Genomic DNA, 18,167 nt, shown 5'->3' with positions numbered 1-18,167 from the left:
CTTACATATACCTACACTCTCCGTCTCTGTAAGATTGGGAATGATTGAGATTTCTCTCTCACAGCTACCAGAAGACTTCACACTTTCAGACACGTTGCTCACGTCACATTTACGTTGTCTCTCTCAGTTGGAGGCTGCGCAGTAAAGGAAGAGATCACCGGAAAAGTGCTTCTGATATCCTTCACTGGTCTCCGTCCAGAGCAACGGGGTCTATTGGTCAAGTTTATATGTACTGTCTATGGAGACTTAGTGTAGATAGAGCTGCAGCTTCCTCTCTGCTTCCTAAAGGCTGGTTCACGTTTCTGCGTCGAATCGACAGTGTACTGCGCAGAGCCCTCTGGGTCGCCCCGAACCCCCCTTCCAGCCCTCCACATGCACCTCCGCAAGGACTGTGATTGGTCAGCTGGTCCTGTGTGACTGTGATTGGTCAGCTGGTCCTGTGTGACTGTGATTGGTCAGCTGGTCCTGTGTGACTGTGATTGGTCAGCTGGTCCTGTGTGACTGTGATTGGTCAGCTGGTCCTATGTGTTGATAGTGGGTGTTTCCAGCAGCCTACTGTGCGAAGTAGCAACATGCTAGTTCACTGACATCAGCTTTGTAAATAAACTCAGACATATTTTGGTTACAATGACGGGGTTATCAGTTTGTAACGTCTCTATAGGTCAGTTAACCTTTTGAAATCAGCACTTCTCCAGCAAGCAGTACTTTGTGGGCAGTTGTGCTAAAGTTAGCTCGCCAACATAACATAAACTGGCTGGCAGACACCTCGCAGATAACCTCAGACGTATTGCCCGCTAGCGATGTGGAGGTGAAATGCACCGCAATGCAAAGCAACCCCGACGCAGAAGCATAAAACAGCCTTCAGAGCAGTGGTTTTCAAAATGGGGGGCCCTTGATGGGTTTCCAGGGGGTCTTTAGCAAAAATGGGAATCATTTATTTAAATTTCAGTTTGTCCCTTAATTACGGAAGAGGATTAGGGCCACATGTGAAAAAATTTATTTGAGTTTAAAGTCAGAATACTGAGAATACATTTGAGAATACATTTAATTCTGAATTTCAACTCTGAACTCAATAACTTTAAATTTATACAAGCCTCCTGTGACTTGGACAGTCCCCTTTGTTGTTCTGGTCGGCAGACCCATAGTAAGTGACTGTGGATCCGAATCATACAACATCACAGAATACGTAGACCATTTAGACATCTACCAGCAAACGATTGTCAACACTGATTAGACCCTCAATGGTCAATGTCTCCGTTAGGGGAGGGAATCACCAGAGGCCTCACGATACAATATCATCCCGATACTTATGTCACGATACGATATTATTGCGATTTTAAACATATTGCAATATTCTGCGATATATTGCAATGTATTACCGTTTTTTCCAACTTCAGATTTTTCCCAATTTCAAATGATGTCCCCAAAGGAAAATTTTGTGTAAAAATATCGCAATACTATCTATGCTGTATCGATTTTTTCCCCCCACCCCTAGTCTCCGTCCATAAATTTATGGTTAGGGTTATGGTTAAGGTTAGGTGCCATGAAGTAAACAGTCGCAGCGCTGCCTGGATGGAGACATTGGGGGCTTAAAACACCATCGAGGGTCTAATCAGTGTTGACAATCGTTTGCTGGTAGATGTCTAAATGGGACCATACATTCCACACAATAAAATCATTATAGAGCTACGTAAAATGGTAGCGGGTGCATTAAAAAATACTTATTTTCTCCCATATTCTACACTTGTGTATGAACCTAGCTATTACCCTAACTCCCATTCTGTCCTCATAAATGCCGTAACAATTTTTTTTCAGGAAGCATCCATCAAATAACAAGGATTCAGCATTTTCATTTTTTTTTTGCTTTTTATTTTTGCAAATAGGAAAATAGCATATCTGGTATTCAAACAAAATAAAAAATAAAATACAGCCTGTGTGTTTAACCAGATACACAGGTAGGACTGAGAGAGAAACAGAGATGAGAGAGAGAGAGAGACAGACAGACAGAGAGAGAGAGAGAGAGAGAGAGAAGTGGATAGTGACTAGGGAGTACAGGTCTGGATGTAGGTCAGTAAAAGCAGCCTGGGGAGGCTCAGACACAAAGACAGCACTGGTTCAGACAGATAAACACGTCTGCCCGTCTGTCTGCTCTGAATGGGTTTCTACATTACTAAGCATGGCTGTTGTTGTTTTTTTAAAGAGTGAAACCTAATGCATCCATAACGCTATAAGAGTCAGAGATATGAGGATGGTTGCTGTGTAAATGACTGTGCACCGCTACATGCATAAGTGCTCTACTTTTGAGTTTATTCAAAAGCACCAATGTTGCTCGAGCTACGTTAAGGTTGCCAGTAGACTACAGTTTGTAGTATTAAGTGTCTGCTTTGTTTACAGAGACAATCCAGTTAGGTGAAGCGCTACGCTTCCAGTTATACAGTCTCTTCACGTGAAGCACTGGTGGATTAACAAGCACCAACATATTGAGATCAAAGAACAAATGATAATAGTGACTGCACTGTGCAGCGCAGTTTCACTGCCCTTCGACTTCTTTTTATTTGCGGCATTTTACGGTTCCAATACATGACGGAACTGCCATAAGAGCACAATGACTGTTTCTCACTTTCCACTAACACAAGTGCACTTGAGACCAGCAGACTCAACGTAATGGTTTGTTAATGGGCACAGTGGGACTCCAAATCCCAGACCATAACCAGTCTGACATTCCACAGATTGATCACGCTACAATCAAACTCACATAACAGACCAAAGACCTCTCCAGAAACACGACTGAATAGCTTAATGCACTGATTGAAAATCCTCATCGATAAAAAAACAACATCTCTATAAAGGCTACAAGCTGTACAGGTCATATTTGTCCTTTATGTTCAGTACACATTGTATTGAGCTTGCTAATACAGAGCATTGAGTAAATGTAGCTTTTCTTGCTGCTATAACCAAAAGAGAATTGCATTACAGTAACTGCTACTGTAAATCAGAAAGAGCAGTTTTTCACATCACTTTTGCACCATTGAGCCAAAATGTAACATATAGGCCGAGTAGTTTTCTAGGCCACACAAAGTTGGCTGCACAATGATTTCAGGAGAATTTCAAAAGAACAAAGAGCTTATGAACTGTCACGCACCGACGGTGTTGTTTTCATGCTCTCACAGGGCCAGAACTGGGTTTTCTGGTTTGGCAACCCCCAGTTCAGAATCACAGTTAAATAAGAGCAGTCATATGATAACAGTAGACTCAAGTGAGGTTGGTTTAGTGATATGGACAAAGGCGTCAATAGAGAATAGGGGCAAAATAGGGCTGAGAAAAGGCATACGGGTCAAAACAGGGTAGATTTATGATTGGACGAATGCAACAAAACGTGGACGTTTTTCTCAGTTTGGCCAAATTGTGAGCAAAGCCACAAGTTCAGTCCGACAAAAATGACGTCTCAGCATTTCGTCCTAATTTGAGAGTCACACTATTCATTCAGAGTGAGGGCGCTTTGATCGGGAACTCGACGATATCAATTACAGGCTCCATTTGAAACCTGGTATTTATCGTGCAGCATTTATTCATTTATTTAACTATTCTTAATATTATATATTAAGTATTAAAATTAAGAGTTGAGAAAGTGTCATGAATTGACAACCGTTTATATATCGACACGCAATATGTGCAACTTATATTCCTCTCTTACTCCAGGTCACATGGCCTACCCCTCCCTGTGCAGCTACCTCGCCGTACTGCCGGCATGACATCATGACTTTGTGTAAACATACACGCCCACTTTCTTAAGCCAAATGGCGTGTTATCTGTATGCATTTAGAGCTATTCGCGAGTATGTCTACGCTGTATACAGCAGGGGTAAACATACATGCCACTTGGTGGGTTATCGCGAGAAGAAAGCAACGGTTCAATTCACATGCAATCGCAAGGTAATGTAAGTCAACGGAGGCCCAACGGCGTTGATAAACACGCTAAAAAGCGATTAGGCATCGATAACACGCCAATAATGGCGTACGAATTGGCATGTCGTACATACTCCACTTCATGACATCAGTCTGGTACTGCGCTGTCCACACAGACTGCCAGGCTTCTCTTTCTACATTACGTTTGCCTTTGATTATGGCCATCAATAATAGAATTTTTCATTTCACTATAAATGTAATTCATATACAGTACAGGCCAAAAGTTTGGACACACCTTCTCATTCAATGTGTTTTCTTTATTTTCATGACTATTTACATTGTAGATTCTCACTGAAGGCATCAAAACTATGAATGAACACATATGGAATTATTTACTTAACAAAAAAGTGTGAAATAACTGAAAACATGTCTTATATTTTAGATTCTTCAAAGTAGCCACCCTTTGCTTTTTTTTTTTATTAATAAGGAAATAATTCCACTAATTAACCCTGACAAAGCACACCTGTGAAGGTAAAACCATTTCAGGTGACTACCTCATGAAGCTCATTGAGAGAACACCAAGGGTTTGCAGAGTTATCAAAAAAAGCAAAGGGTGGCTACTTTGAAGAATCTAAAATATAAGACATGTTTTCAGTTATTTCACACTTTTTTGTTAAGTACATAATTCCATATGTGTTCATTCATAGTTTTGATGCCTTCAGTGAGAATCTACAATGTAAATAGTCATGAAAATAAAGAAACAAATTGAATGAGAAGGTGTGTCCAAATTTTTGGCCTGTACTGTATTTTATATTTATTTTAGACAGAAAAAGGTTAGGAAGCGTGTGCACTTTCCACAACACGGTCCTGCAAATGTTTCCCAATAACAGCCTTGTGTTAACCAATGAAGGGGATTCTGTCCACAGTAACGCTAGAGGGCTTTTAATTGGAATTAAAAACAGAGTTAAAAGTATTTATATTTTGTCTGTGGCATATTTCACAGTTATAGACATTGGAACGGTAGTGAAGGTGTAATGCTGCTGATATGATGTCAATATGACAATTAACAGATCATTTTCACCGTGTATTATTGCAGAGAACCAGGCGACATGCCGAATCTCTATGGTGGTTTGTGTGGTCTGTTCTAACCAACGTTAATATTGTGTCTCGCCTGTTTTTGCGTCATCCGATTGGCTCTTCCGATCAGCCTTTATAGAGACCACCGATCAAACTATTCAGAACAAATATTGGCTGATAAGGATCGGTGGTCGGTCCATCGGAGCACCCTTAATTCAGAGCGAACTGTAACTCTTAAAAGTATTTAGAGGAGATCCTTCTGCTTTAGTCATAATTTCACTATACAGGGACGGCTGCCACCCGACACCAACGTCTTTTCACTTTAACAACGTACAAAAAACGGGAAGCTCTATCCATTGTGGACCCTGAAGTTTGGCTTTGAAAGACGAAGAAGAGCAATCACAAAAGTAGAAAGGGGGATTACAGAATTACAGACACTCCTATTGCTGGTTTACCACCCTGCTTCCAACAGCACCCCGGTGTGGCTCGGTCCCAGCAGCGCCAGCGGTGGCTGCGAGAGGGGCCTCTGTAAGACTTCCCTGAGGTGGCTGCTCGGTACGACAAGGCAAGGAACATGGAAAGACAACAGCACAACAGGAGAGAAAGGAAGGAACATAGGAAGGGGGGAAACAGCAGCCAGCACTCTCGATTCTTCTGAAAGTTCTGCTTGTGAAGCACCAAAAGTCCTGAGGGAGACCCAAAGCCAGGCCAGGCCAGGCCAGGCCAGGCCAGGCCAGACCGGGGAAGGGTTAGGGCAGGGTTTAGGCCAGCTGAAGGTGTCACACAGTGGCTTTGATAATCCTGCTGGGCCTGGAGCTGCGGTGGACCTTCGTGTGTTTGGATAAGTGATCGCTGCGGGCGAACTTCTTCTCGCACAGCGAGCACTCGTAGGGCTTGATGCCGGAGTGCGAGCGGCGGTGACGGGACAGTTCGTCAGATCGGGAGAACCTGGAGACACATAACAAAGAGAGATGCATCAAGGGTTTTCCACATTAGCCCACCAGCTCATTTATCGACTGATGGTGACTCGGATGAAGGCCACGAGCCCAAACACGTTGGATTCGATTGGTTGTCAACCATTAAAAAGGTGCCCTGCCACATGTACAGTACAGGCCAAAAGTTTGGACACACCTTCTCATTCAATGTGTTTCTTTATTTTCATGACTATTTACATTGTAGATTCTCACTGAAGGCATCAAAACTATGAATGAACACATTTGGAATTATGTACTTAACAAAAAAGTGTGAAATAACTGAAAACATGTCTTATATTTTAGACCCTTTGCTTTTTTGATAACTCTGCAAACCCTTGGTGTTCTCTCAATGAGCTTCATGAGGTAGTCACCTGAAATGGTTTTACCTTCACAGGTGTGCTTTGTCAGGGTTAATTAGTGGAATTATTTCCCTTATTAATAAAAAAGCAAAGGGTGGCTACTTTGAAGAATCTAAAATATAAGACATGTTTTCAGTTATTTCACACTTTTTTGTTAAGTACATAATTCCATATGTGTTCATTCATAGTTTTGATGCCTTCAGTGAGAATCTACAATGTAAATAGTCATAAAAATAAAAAGGAAACGCATTGAATGAGAAGGTGTGTCCAAACTTTTGGCTGTACTGTATTTCATTACTTTGTGGTAATGTCTGAAGTTCTACCATGGACTCTATAAAAAGTTTTTTGTGGATAAAATAACTTGGTTACCTTGTTCAAGCCATTCTAGCACGGTATAGAAAGCCTGCAGGAAGACTCAGCTCGATTTCTGCCAGTTCTCATTAATATTCAACAAACTAAGCTGTTTGAATCTGATTGGCTAACAGCTAGCCAATGAGAGCCTGGCTGTCAGCATCCTTTACCCAGCCCAACTGGGCGAGCTCATGAATAGTAATGAGCTCAGGCAACATGATGTCAGAATGACCAGCTTTTGTGATTGGTCTGATTTCTCTGCTTATTTCTGTTCAGTGTCTATAGCTGACAGAGGAGGTAACTGTTCATTTTCACATTCACAACATAACACAAACACTTGACACCTGACAGATTTCAAATAAATACAAGTAAAAACAGTTTTGTGTGGCAGGGCACCTTTAAATTAATCACCAGCTATTTTGATAATCGATTAATCGGTGAGTACAATTGTTTTGATTCCAGCTTCTTATCTATATTTTTGATTGCAGCTTCTTAAATGTGAATATTTTCGGGGCGCCTGGACGGCTCACCTGGTGGAGCGTGTGCCCCATGTACAGGGACTCAGTCCTTGTTGCAGAGGCCGCAGGTTCAACTCCGACCTGCGGCCCTTTGCTGCGTGACATTCTCCCTCTCTCTCCCCTTTCACATCTTCAACTGTCCTGTATAATAAGGGCCTACAATGCCCAAGAAAATATTATTTTTCCTAGTTTCTTCTCTCCTCTGGGACAGTAAACTGAATATCTTTGAGTTGTGGATAAAACAAGACATTTGAGGGCGTCATATTGGGCTTTTTGGGGAACACCGATCGACATTTTTCACCACAGAGGAGTGAAGAAACTAGAAAAGATTCACTTTTAGGAGCTGGAATCAGACAATTATTCCTTTTAGTCATTAAAAAATCAAACCGATTACTTGATTATCAAAAAGGAGCTTTTTCACGGCAGACATGTTGACATGTCATAGTAGGAAAAGCACAGGTGATTTCAAAACCATTAATGATGGCTGCATTCCACTTAGGAGAGACCCTGGTATTAAACCATTACTGATGGCTGCATTCCCCTTAGGAGAGGTCCTGGTATTAAACCATTAATGATGGCTGCATTCCACTTAGGTAGACCCAGGTATTAAACCATTACTGATGGCTATTCCAACCATTAAACCATTACTGATGGCTGCATTCCACTTAGGAGAGACCCTGGTATTAAACCATTAATGATGGCTGCATTCCACTTAGGAGAGGTCCTGGTATTGTTCATGCTGACTCACTGAAATATCTTACTGGGACACTTGATGGAACTGAGCCATCGTTAAGGTTATCAATCTCAGCTGTGCTTTTCCTACTATGACAAGTCAACATGTCTGCTGTGAAAAAGGTCCATATTGGCCAATTAATTTAATAGTTAACTATCTAATTGCTCAATTAATCTTAACTAAGTCAGATACTACACCTGTAGTAGGGTTGCAAAATTCCAGAAATTTCCAAAGTTGGAAACTTTCCATGGGAATAAATGGGAATGAACTGGATATTTTTAATATTGCTTGTTATAACACTGTTAGTCTATAAGAGGGAACTTAAATGTAGTTGGAAAAAAAAACATCTTGCAGCATAATCTTGGTTAAAACAACCTGATTTAATGCAACTTGAGTTGAATGTCCTCCCTATATTCGTCAATGACATGCACGCAGTAATCAGCATAGGCTACTACATACTGGCCAACATTTAGTTTTTTAAACTTCAGCATTCAAATAAAGTTTTTTTTTTATACATAACCCATTGCTATTATTAACCAATGTGTGTTAATAAAGACATGCATACTAGGACTACAGGTCGTTGTTGCAAATGAGAATTTGTTCTCAATCAACTTACCTGGATAAATAAAGGTTGAATAAAAATAAAAAATAAAATAATTGTACAGCCCACTAACCATAGTAAATCAAAATTGGAATATTTCCAAAATTCCCCAGCTAAACTTTCCATGGAAAGTTTCCGGAAATTTACCGAAAAATTTCCTGCCCTTTGCAACCCTAGTGAGGACTGATAAGGGCCTGAAATCTCAGTGTACTACTCACTATACTATACATTATTGGGTCATTGTTATGTTGAGAATAGTGAATGATGGAGATTTCAGACTCCGTTGAGTGATAGTAACATTCAGTAGGATTTAATGTAAATTAGACGTATAGTCTAGACCAATAGTAGGCATTTTCCAAACTATCGGTATCGGCATTTATAATGGTCGATAAATTAAAATTTAAAAAATACAATAAAAACAGACGAAACCCCCTTCAACCATGTTGAGTGTTGGCGTTGCGTAGTCTGTCCACCAGAGGGCGTTCTACAGCGCCCCCTGTTGGCAACACAAAGGACTTTAAGTTTCTTATCTTAAGTTTGTATTTTTATACATTTTATTGATCAGAACTTTAATATATTTTGATGTTCTGTTGAGACAATAAAGCAAAAGTTTATTTTAAAATGCATTATCATATTATTTTAGTGAGGACTCATAAATAACTAATGTTGCGGAAATCTGTTTGTTTTGTTACGCATATATATATATATATATATATATATATATATATATATATATATATATATATATATATATATATTAGTGCATGTAGTGGTACTGAGCATCTGTGTGTATTTCAGGCATGTGTATAATAACAACAGAGTGAAAACATTGTCATTTCCCCTTGCGGGATTAATAACGTATACATCATCATCATCATTATTATTATTATTATTATTATTATTATTATAATTAGGTAAAGATTATATTTTAGAAAAAAATGAGAACTCCAGCGCAGGGCACTGGAAGACTCACTTGTACTTTTACTATCTTATTAAGTTGTACTGGGACTTTTAATAATCTATCAATATCTCCACCATAACTGCTGTATTTAATTAGTTTTGTCTCATTGCTTATTGCTGCTCTGCAGGTTGAACATGGCTATAATCAGTGCTGCTTGGCCGGGTCTTGTTTTCTTGTTGCTTAATGTGTTACCGTATTAATATCTCACCGTTTCCTGTTGCTCTGGTTTCCAAACATCTGCCCAAAGGGACTACAGTTGAAAATCAACTGGCTGGCTAACACTGGCACGTTTACAGAAATGTTGATTAATGTGCGTTGACCTTATAAATAAATGGAATGAAAACAACGCAGGCTCGTCTGGTAAAAAAAGGTTTAACCTGTCTTAACTTTTGGTGCAACACAATGCAAGATTATCCAGGAAGGCATAGTTTTTTACCACAGTCAGCTGATACCTTAACACCCCCATGTCTTGTTTTTATATGTCCGTGTGAATATCTCTTTGTGACTGGAGCCTTGGTCAAAGACAATAAAGTATTATCTTATCTTTAGATTATATGTATTATATATAGTTGTGCAGTGTTTGGTGTCCAATAAGCCTTCACTCATGGATCTGATACTCCAACTGGACTTCCTAGATCGTGTTTCAGCGTCTAACTAGTACCTGAAGCACCCCGCCCTTCCAATGCAGCCTCTTGCTGGGTAACCCCAGCCCGATCCGCCGGGGGTTTGATTTCTCCCTGCAGCTCAGGCTGGAAACCTGTACGTTTATCAATCCTGCTTGCGTTACAATTTTGCGGGGACCAATCACAAACTGGCTTATCCACATGGTGCGCTATTGGCGGGTTTAACACGATGACGATAGAGAAGCGACCGAGCAGCAGCAACCCGTTGATGCCGCTGTCGCTGCTACGTCACCTGGATCGATGCTCTGATTGGTTGAAGGACTAGCCAATTGCATAGAGAGTCGTTTGAACTATGCCCGTTGATCCCGCCTCTTGTGCAGTAGAAAATACAGAGCAGACTCCCCAGACTAATGTTCAATCTTAAAGGTCCCATGGCATGAAAATTTCACTTTATGAGGTTTTTTTAACATTAATATGAGTTCCCCCAGCCTGCCTATGGTCCCCCAGTGGCTAGAAATGGTGATAGGTGTAAACCGAGCCCTGGGTATCCTGCTCTGTCTTTGAGAAAATGAAAGCTCAGATGGACCAATCAGGAATCTTCTCCTTATGAGGTCATAAGGAGAAAGGTTACATCCCCTTTCTCTGCTTTGCCCGCCCAGAGAATTTGCCCCCCCCATGAGAGAGAGACGTCATGGCTTTCAAACGAGCAAAGTGGGAGTTGGTCAAGACCACACACCCACCCTCCAACTTGCCCCCCCCCAAAGAGACTTCAGATACAGTATTAGGGGACCACTAAGGCCTATATAAAAGAGACTTCAGATACAGTATTAGGGGACCACTAAGGTCTATATAAAAGAGACTTCAGATACAGTATTAGGGGACCACTAAGGTCTATATAAAAGCATCCAAAGAGCACCATATCATAGGACCTTTAAAAGATTGAGCTCTGTCTGGTGATAGCCAGACTAGCCTCTTGCACCAACCAGTGGTAAAATCACCTCAAAACGTGGTGAATTCCTTTAATCTTGATCTTAAACTAAGTATTTAGTGTTAAACCTGGTACAGTACACGTCATGCCACATACCTCCAGCCACAGTCAGGCCAGCTACATGTGTAGGGTTTCTCTCCAGTATGCCGGCGGAAGTGAGCTTTCAGATGGCTGCTTTTGGTGTACATCTTCCCGCAGCCCGGGTGGGAGCACTTATGGACCCTCTCGGTGGGCGGCAGCCTGGTCACCCTGGGGGCCACGGCCTTTAACAGGCCATTGCCCGGGCCTCCGAGCCCAGTCAAGCCCGTGATTTCTAGAGTCCTCATAGTGATGGGCAGAGGGGCGATCTTCACATACTTCTGCTCAGCTGACTTGGTATCTCCGCTGTTTAGTGATAACAAAGTGGTAGCGGTGGAGGGCCCCTGTGGGGCCAGCAGAGTGAGATTTTGTTGTGTTGCACCCTGGAGCCCCATGACCACATGAGTGAGCCAGATGCCACTTTGGGTGCCGGGAGGAGAGCCCGCTGGAGTCGGAGGCTGGGCCAGAGGCACGGGCTGGAGCTGGAGAACCAGCGGAGGGCGCAGCAGCACTGGCGGGGTCAAGCTGGAAGGTGAGGGGTTAACGTGGGCAGGATGGGAACGGTCAGCTGGGCCGGGGCTGTTTTGCTCGTTCTTAGGGGTGTTTGGGCTTAAAGGGCGACGTGAGGCACTAATCCCTTGGTCACTGCAAGTCTCTGAGGAAGCAGCCTGGGGTGCAGCGGAGGATGGAGAGTCACTGCAGGGTAGAGGGAAGGCCTCTTCTTTCGGGGCCAGTAGCCCCTCTTTGACCAGTTCCATCTTTTCCCTCAGGAACTCCTCTATGTCCTCCAGCGTTGGGGAGAACGGAGAAGAGGGATGGAAAGGGAATTCTGGCAACTTGGGCTCCTGACTCGCAGGTTCCTCTTCTCCCTCCGCTCCAAGAAAGATATGCAGACTGCCCCTCTCGTCTTCGTCTTCGTCATCCTCCTCATCTTCCTCCTCTCCGAGGCTGGAGCTGTGCATAGCACGCAGCTCCCCGGCGTCGGGGCTGTCGCAGGAGGCTGGACTGCCGGCTCCGTCCCTCAGGCCGAGGGAGAACAGGCTGCTGCTGCTGCTGCTGTCCCTGAACAGGTCATTCTCCAAACTCGGCGTTCTGCTGCTGAGAGACACCATTGATCCAGGACTGATGCAGACGACAGGATGTCGACGAAACACAGCCCAGTAAGCGGGATCCCAAAAAAAAAAAAAAACCTGCAAAGGCAACATTGAGATTGGATTTTACTACCCAGCAGAAAGTCAAAGTGCAAATTTTTTAAACTTTACAGGTACCTTTGGCAACAAGGGACATATTTATTAATTCACTCCTCAGGCAGTTGGTTTCAGGGCTCCAGACATTTTGGGGACCAAATGGTCCCATTTTGCAACCAAAATTTGAGTGTGCGACTGAATTTTACATCCAGTCGCACATGTGTGACCAGTAAATTTGCCCCCTTTTTTTTACACGTTAAATGTCGAAACGTAGGTACCTGAGCGCGTAAGCGCAAAATGTAGGCTACCATTATAATTTCAAGTATCTGTACCAATATTGGTTCAGATGCGAAAGGTACCCAACCCTACGGGTAGTAGCCTAAACAATGCATGTTTAATTTTAAGGTGAATTCATTGTAATTGTAGACTAGAGTTGGTATATTTTTTAAATGGTGCCTTCTATGTTGCATCTTCAAAACTGACACTGAATTTGAAACAGCACATTGTAATTTCTGCATCTATTATCAAAGTAGTTATTAGTAATACAGTGGAAATTAGTAGAAATGTGAATATTTGGTTAGCCCCTACATTTTCTGGTTGCGCCCCTAAAATTTTCAGTAGGGGGCCACTGTGCTCCTAGTGAAAAAAGTTAGTCTGGAGCCCTGCGTTTGCTAATGTTTAGAAAGTAGAGGTGCTGAAATTAATCAAATAATCGATGCATCGAATCGTGGACGATGCTCGATAATTGTCCGGCTAATAATCGATTATTTCTGTTTATAATGTAATGTCGGCCTAACTACATTTCTGTTTACATATTCTGGTTTGTTAACACATTCAGGAAGTGCCATGTGCTCAGTGCTGTATATTTTTATGTATCCACTTTATTTAGTATTAGAGCACTGCAGAATGTTTGGTTTTTGAAGCTTGAAAAGCTACGAATTAAATATCCTGCATGGCTTCACCTCTACTCTACTCTACTCTACTCTACTCTACTCTACTCTACTCTACTCTACTCTACTCTTTTGGTTTTCCATTACGATAAAAAGTTCCTGGTACCTGCCAACAGGTCCCTCTTTTAGTACCGCCTCTGTCGAGGATCCAAGCGAGCTGAAGCGATACCAAAAGGTGAAGTTGAAAACCTGCAGACTCCCGATTGGTCGGAGAGAATCGTCACTAATTGCTGCATCATCGTTGCTAGCGACAGACAGGGGGGTTGTCCTGAACAAACTAGGGATCGACCGATATGGATTTTTTGTGCCGATGCTTGGAGCCGATACTGCTTTTGCTCCCCTCAATTTACATCATAAAAATGTAAACCCTGCCACACTGGATTTGTTTTCGGAATCTGCTCTGCCATTTCTTTAAAAATAATGAACAAAAACACAGATCAGCGTCACTTCTGCAATCATCGTACATTCATATCACCCAGATTACGTGTGCAGTGTGCATCATATGGAACACAAGATTTAAAGTGGTGCTTTTGCAGGATTAATTGTGGAGAAACTCAGTTTTACAGATGGTTAATTAACTACATTTATATTGTGCTTTTCTAGTCTTAACCACCCATTAAATCCAACTCAAAGACTACTCCTACACGGAAATTATACTTTTTACCATCTGTTTTAGTTTGGGGTAATTTAATTAAATACAATTCATTGATTTGAATTATTTATGTGAGCACAATATAAACAAAGATATTTCAGGTCCTAACCCTTGTGTTGTCTTCTGTTTTGCCTGTTTTATAAAGTATACATTTTCCAATTCTGTTTTACATCTTCTAAGCCGACTTTAATTCCAACTTATCACCGCTAGTTTTACACTTTTCTTTGGAATTAATGGTCAATAATCCTCATTCATTTAAAATTATGCCTAATTTTGAGTTAAAAACCCCAGAAATTATGAATTACTTTAGCTAATAATTAAGATCAGAGGAACGTAATTACAGCCGGTTTCGTGTATGGAACCATCCATGCTATTTTTGGGCAATTTAGTTAAAAGAAACCCATATTTCTTATACAGATCTTTGAAAATGGGTCAAATTTGACCCGAGGACCACACAAGGGTTAAAGTAGATTTTGACACATGGCCCGCCCCTCTACAAGATATTGCTAACATTTTTGGTAATCATGCATTACCTGCCTTTAGTTATTATTGTACTTTAGTGGATCACATTCTTTAACACACCTGCAATTAATTGGAATACCAAAACCAATTGCTGTATAGGGAACCAGGGACTTTTGTGGCAGTTGCCCATTTAGCCAGCTTTGGCCTGTTGGTAATCCAGCTCTAACCACAGTTAGACCACTTAATTTTGACATTACATAGAACGTGTTTAGGGCTGCAACTAACTGTTGATTTCACTGTTGTTTACTTTCTCAATTAAAAGGTGATGTAGGTAGGATAGGGAAGATCCAGGACTTTGAACGTCGACAACTTCTCAGTCCCTCCCTCCCTTTCCGCTAAAGCCCAAAACTGTCTCCTAAGCCCCTCCCCCCACAAGGGAGAATGAATGCGTGTGCATGAGCAGTGATTGACACGCAGTTAGACACACCCCCTGGCCCTGATTGGTGCATCTGAACAGGGAGAGGTGGATTTTTGCACATCCCACTCCAGGCTGTAGGTGGAGCCAGAGGAGCTGGATTTATTTTAAATGACTGGCTTCATGTAGTTCTACTGGAACATAGGGTCAGTTTCAGCAGATATGACAGAAAGGGAGTTTTTTAAGTCCTTCCTACTGCACCTTTAACCTACAAACCAACCAACTCCTCCAGTGAAATGAGATACAGTTAGATCATGCATCTACATGCTATTACAGTAGAAACCGCTCCCTTTACCTGGAAATGGCATGTTCTTATTGCTTGTTTTGATCTTTTTCCATAAATAATCAATGTGGGCCATGGCTTACCTACTGCACCTTTAATCGATTAGGCTAGTTGTTTGGTCTATCAGGAAATGGTCAAACAGTGTTTGCTAAAGAACAAGGTGACATCTTAAAATGTCTCGTTTTGTCCACAACTCAAAAGATATTCAGTTTACTGTCACAGAGGAGAGAAGACACTAGAACAGGCGTCGGCAACCTTAACCTTAACCAATGGCACCCTGGCAATATGTGTGCAAGAGAGTTATTGATGTGTTGAAATCATGGTTGAAACGCTGAAGCACTCTCTCATCCGCTGGGGCAGATGAACTAACGCTAGTCTCGTTACTGTAAGGAGGCGACATTAAAACCTTTGTGAGTTAAAAGTCAATACTTATCAGTGCACTCATCAGTGTAGACCGGCATCAACATGTAGAAAGCGATAGTTCAATCTGCTCTGTCCACTCTAGTCCACCGCGCTGTTTTTACGCAGCTCTACTCTGCAAATAGCGAATTTTTACAAAACAAGCTAAAAGAAAAGCTGTCGGCTTGTAGTCTGTTTATCTTAGTTTGCCGGGAATCTTGAAATTTGGACAACTTCTTATAAACGTAAGCTGGCTGAAGAAACCATCCTCTCTCCGCTGGAGCGGTAAATATGGATGCATTATAAGACCAAAACAAATACATGTGGCTTCTTAATATGCACGTGAATGACGCAATCGTTATGTTCCTGTACTTCATTCTTGATAATGATGCTGGTTGTGTTATTATTATTTTTGCAATATCATCGTTTCATTGAAAATTAGGCATACAGGACCTGCTTATCAGTCCATTCATCATTAAAGCTGGGCCTTTCCACGTCAAATTTTGCTTCAGGCTCTTTGACAGTGATATTTTTGTCAGCCAATTTTCGACCAATCAGGAGCTGCATACTAAAAGCATGTTTCCATAATCATAATAATAATAATAATAATAATAATAATAATACACAATGATAATAATTACAAGGTCCTGATTATGAGAAATAAATGTTATCAAATGTTGCTATGGAATAAAATTACAGATTCCCTGGATATTACATTTTGATGTGATGTCATAATTAAACTTAATGTTAACATGGCACACTAATAAACAAGAAATCTTGAAAAGGGCACTTCATATCTAAAAGGTTGCCGACCCCTGCACTAGAACAATATTCACATTTAACAAGCTGGAATCAGAGAATTTTTTTTAATTTTTCTCATAAAAAAAAAAGACAGATTTATCGATATTCAAAATAGTTGCCGAATAATTTAATAGTTGACAACTAATCAATTCATCATTGCAGCTCTACTGTAAGCCTGTTTATTGTCAAATATGGGGGCCCTTGGGTGCCCGGATAGCTCAGTTGGTAGAGCAGGCGCCCATAAATAGAGGTTTTCTAGGGGCCCTTGAAGGAATATTTCCGGTGAGCCTTCTGTAACTAATTTAAAATAAAGGGCCATCTTCAACTGTGGGCCACAATAATACTTAAAATCTTCTAGCACTGCTCTGGTAGTATTTAGTGCCAGTTATTGAACTGCATTCTTTATGTATATTAAGTGAGGCAGTGGTCAAAGATATTTTGTGATTAAAAAAGGAAATTATTATTTATACAACCATTTAGGGCTGTGCAATTAATCAAAATGTAATCGTGATTATGATTTCGGCTCCCAATGATCCCAAAAACGGAATAATCGAGAAAAACACTGATTTAGCTCATTACGTTTTGCATGTTAACTCTTATTTTCTCTCGTGTTCTGAATGAAAATATCAAGTTTAAATAGGAAAAGTATTTAGGCAAATTTCCCAGTTTTTACTGTTGATTTATTTAAACTTTTTCCACTGTATTTTTAACTTCAATAACTGCAACATCTTTCCAGAAGTCAACGAGTAATCGTGTGAAATTATTGTGACCGAAATAATCGATTTCCATAATCGAGCAGCCCCTACATAGGCATATGTATATTAAGTGAGGCAGTGGTAAAATATATTGTGGTTAGAGCTGGACAATATATCGATATCGTGATATGAGACTACATATCGTCTTAGATTTTGGATATCGTAATACTGTAATATGGCATAAGTGTCTTTTCCTGGTTTTAAAGGTTGCATTACAGTAAAGTGATGTCACTTTCTGAACTTACCAGACTGTTGTAACTGTTCTATTATTCGCCTTTACCCACTTAGTCATTATATCCACATTACTGATAATTATTGATCGAAAATCTCATTGTGTAAATATTTAGTGAAAGCACCAATAGTCAACACTACAATATCGTTGCTGTATCGATTAGGGCTGTCCTCGACTAAAGAACTTCTTAGTCGACTAACACTTATAGGATTTTGTCGACTAATCGATTAGTTGATTTAATCGACAGAGCTGTGAGCTTTGAGAGGTGGTTAAGACTAGAAAAGCACAATATAAATGTAGTTAATTAACCATCTGTAAAACTGAGTTTCTCCACAATTAATCCTGCAAAAGCACCACTTTAAATCTTGTGTCTACCATAAATGTGCTCAGAAGTTTCCTGAAATAAATAATTAAGCATGAATAAGCATAAAAAATGACTAATGGACTAAAGAAATCTTAGTCGACTAAGACCAAAACGACCGATTCGACTAAGAGGTGGCAGCCCTAGTATCGATATCGAGGTAGTTGGTCAAAAATATTGTGATAATTGATTGTTTCCATATCGCCCAGCCCTAATTGTGGTTAAAAAAACAAAACAAAAAAAAAAGTAATGCAAAATTTCCAGTATAATAAAAGTTAACCTTGAGTGAGCTGGGCGACCCCTGGTAGTGTGCCTGCCCCCTTTTTCAGGTTGTAAACAGAATATATGCGCTTACAGTGGCGCTAAACTGCCCATCATCGGCTTATGTAACGGGAGGCTGTTTGTTGCTGCTGTCAGACCGTCAGGCACATGTTGCAGCGCG

General features: G+C 41.0%; 1 protein-coding gene across 1 annotated transcript; it reads right to left on the bottom strand.

Moving 5' to 3' along the window:
• Positions 1–4,665: 4,665 nt before the first annotated feature.
• si:ch211-117k10.3 (Krueppel-like factor 15) lies at positions 4,666–12,349 on the bottom strand. The gene is made up of 2 exons (XM_028576201.1): positions 11,187–12,349; positions 4,666–5,930 (listed from the first exon to the last, which is right to left on the bottom strand). Exons 1-2 carry the CDS (start codon positions 12,278–12,280, stop codon positions 5,762–5,764), a joined length of 1,263 nt encoding a protein of 420 aa, XP_028432002.1. The 5' UTR covers positions 12,281–12,349; the 3' UTR covers positions 4,666–5,761.
• Between the last annotated feature and the right edge of the window lie 5,818 nt (positions 12,350–18,167).

The sequence above is a fragment of the Perca flavescens genome, chromosome 4, assembly GCF_004354835.1.
Source record: "Perca flavescens isolate YP-PL-M2 chromosome 4, PFLA_1.0, whole genome shotgun sequence".
NCBI lineage: Eukaryota > Metazoa > Chordata > Actinopteri > Perciformes > Percidae > Perca > Perca flavescens.
Note: the sequence above shows the minus strand (reverse complement) of the source record. Positions and strands in the feature narration are given on the sequence as shown.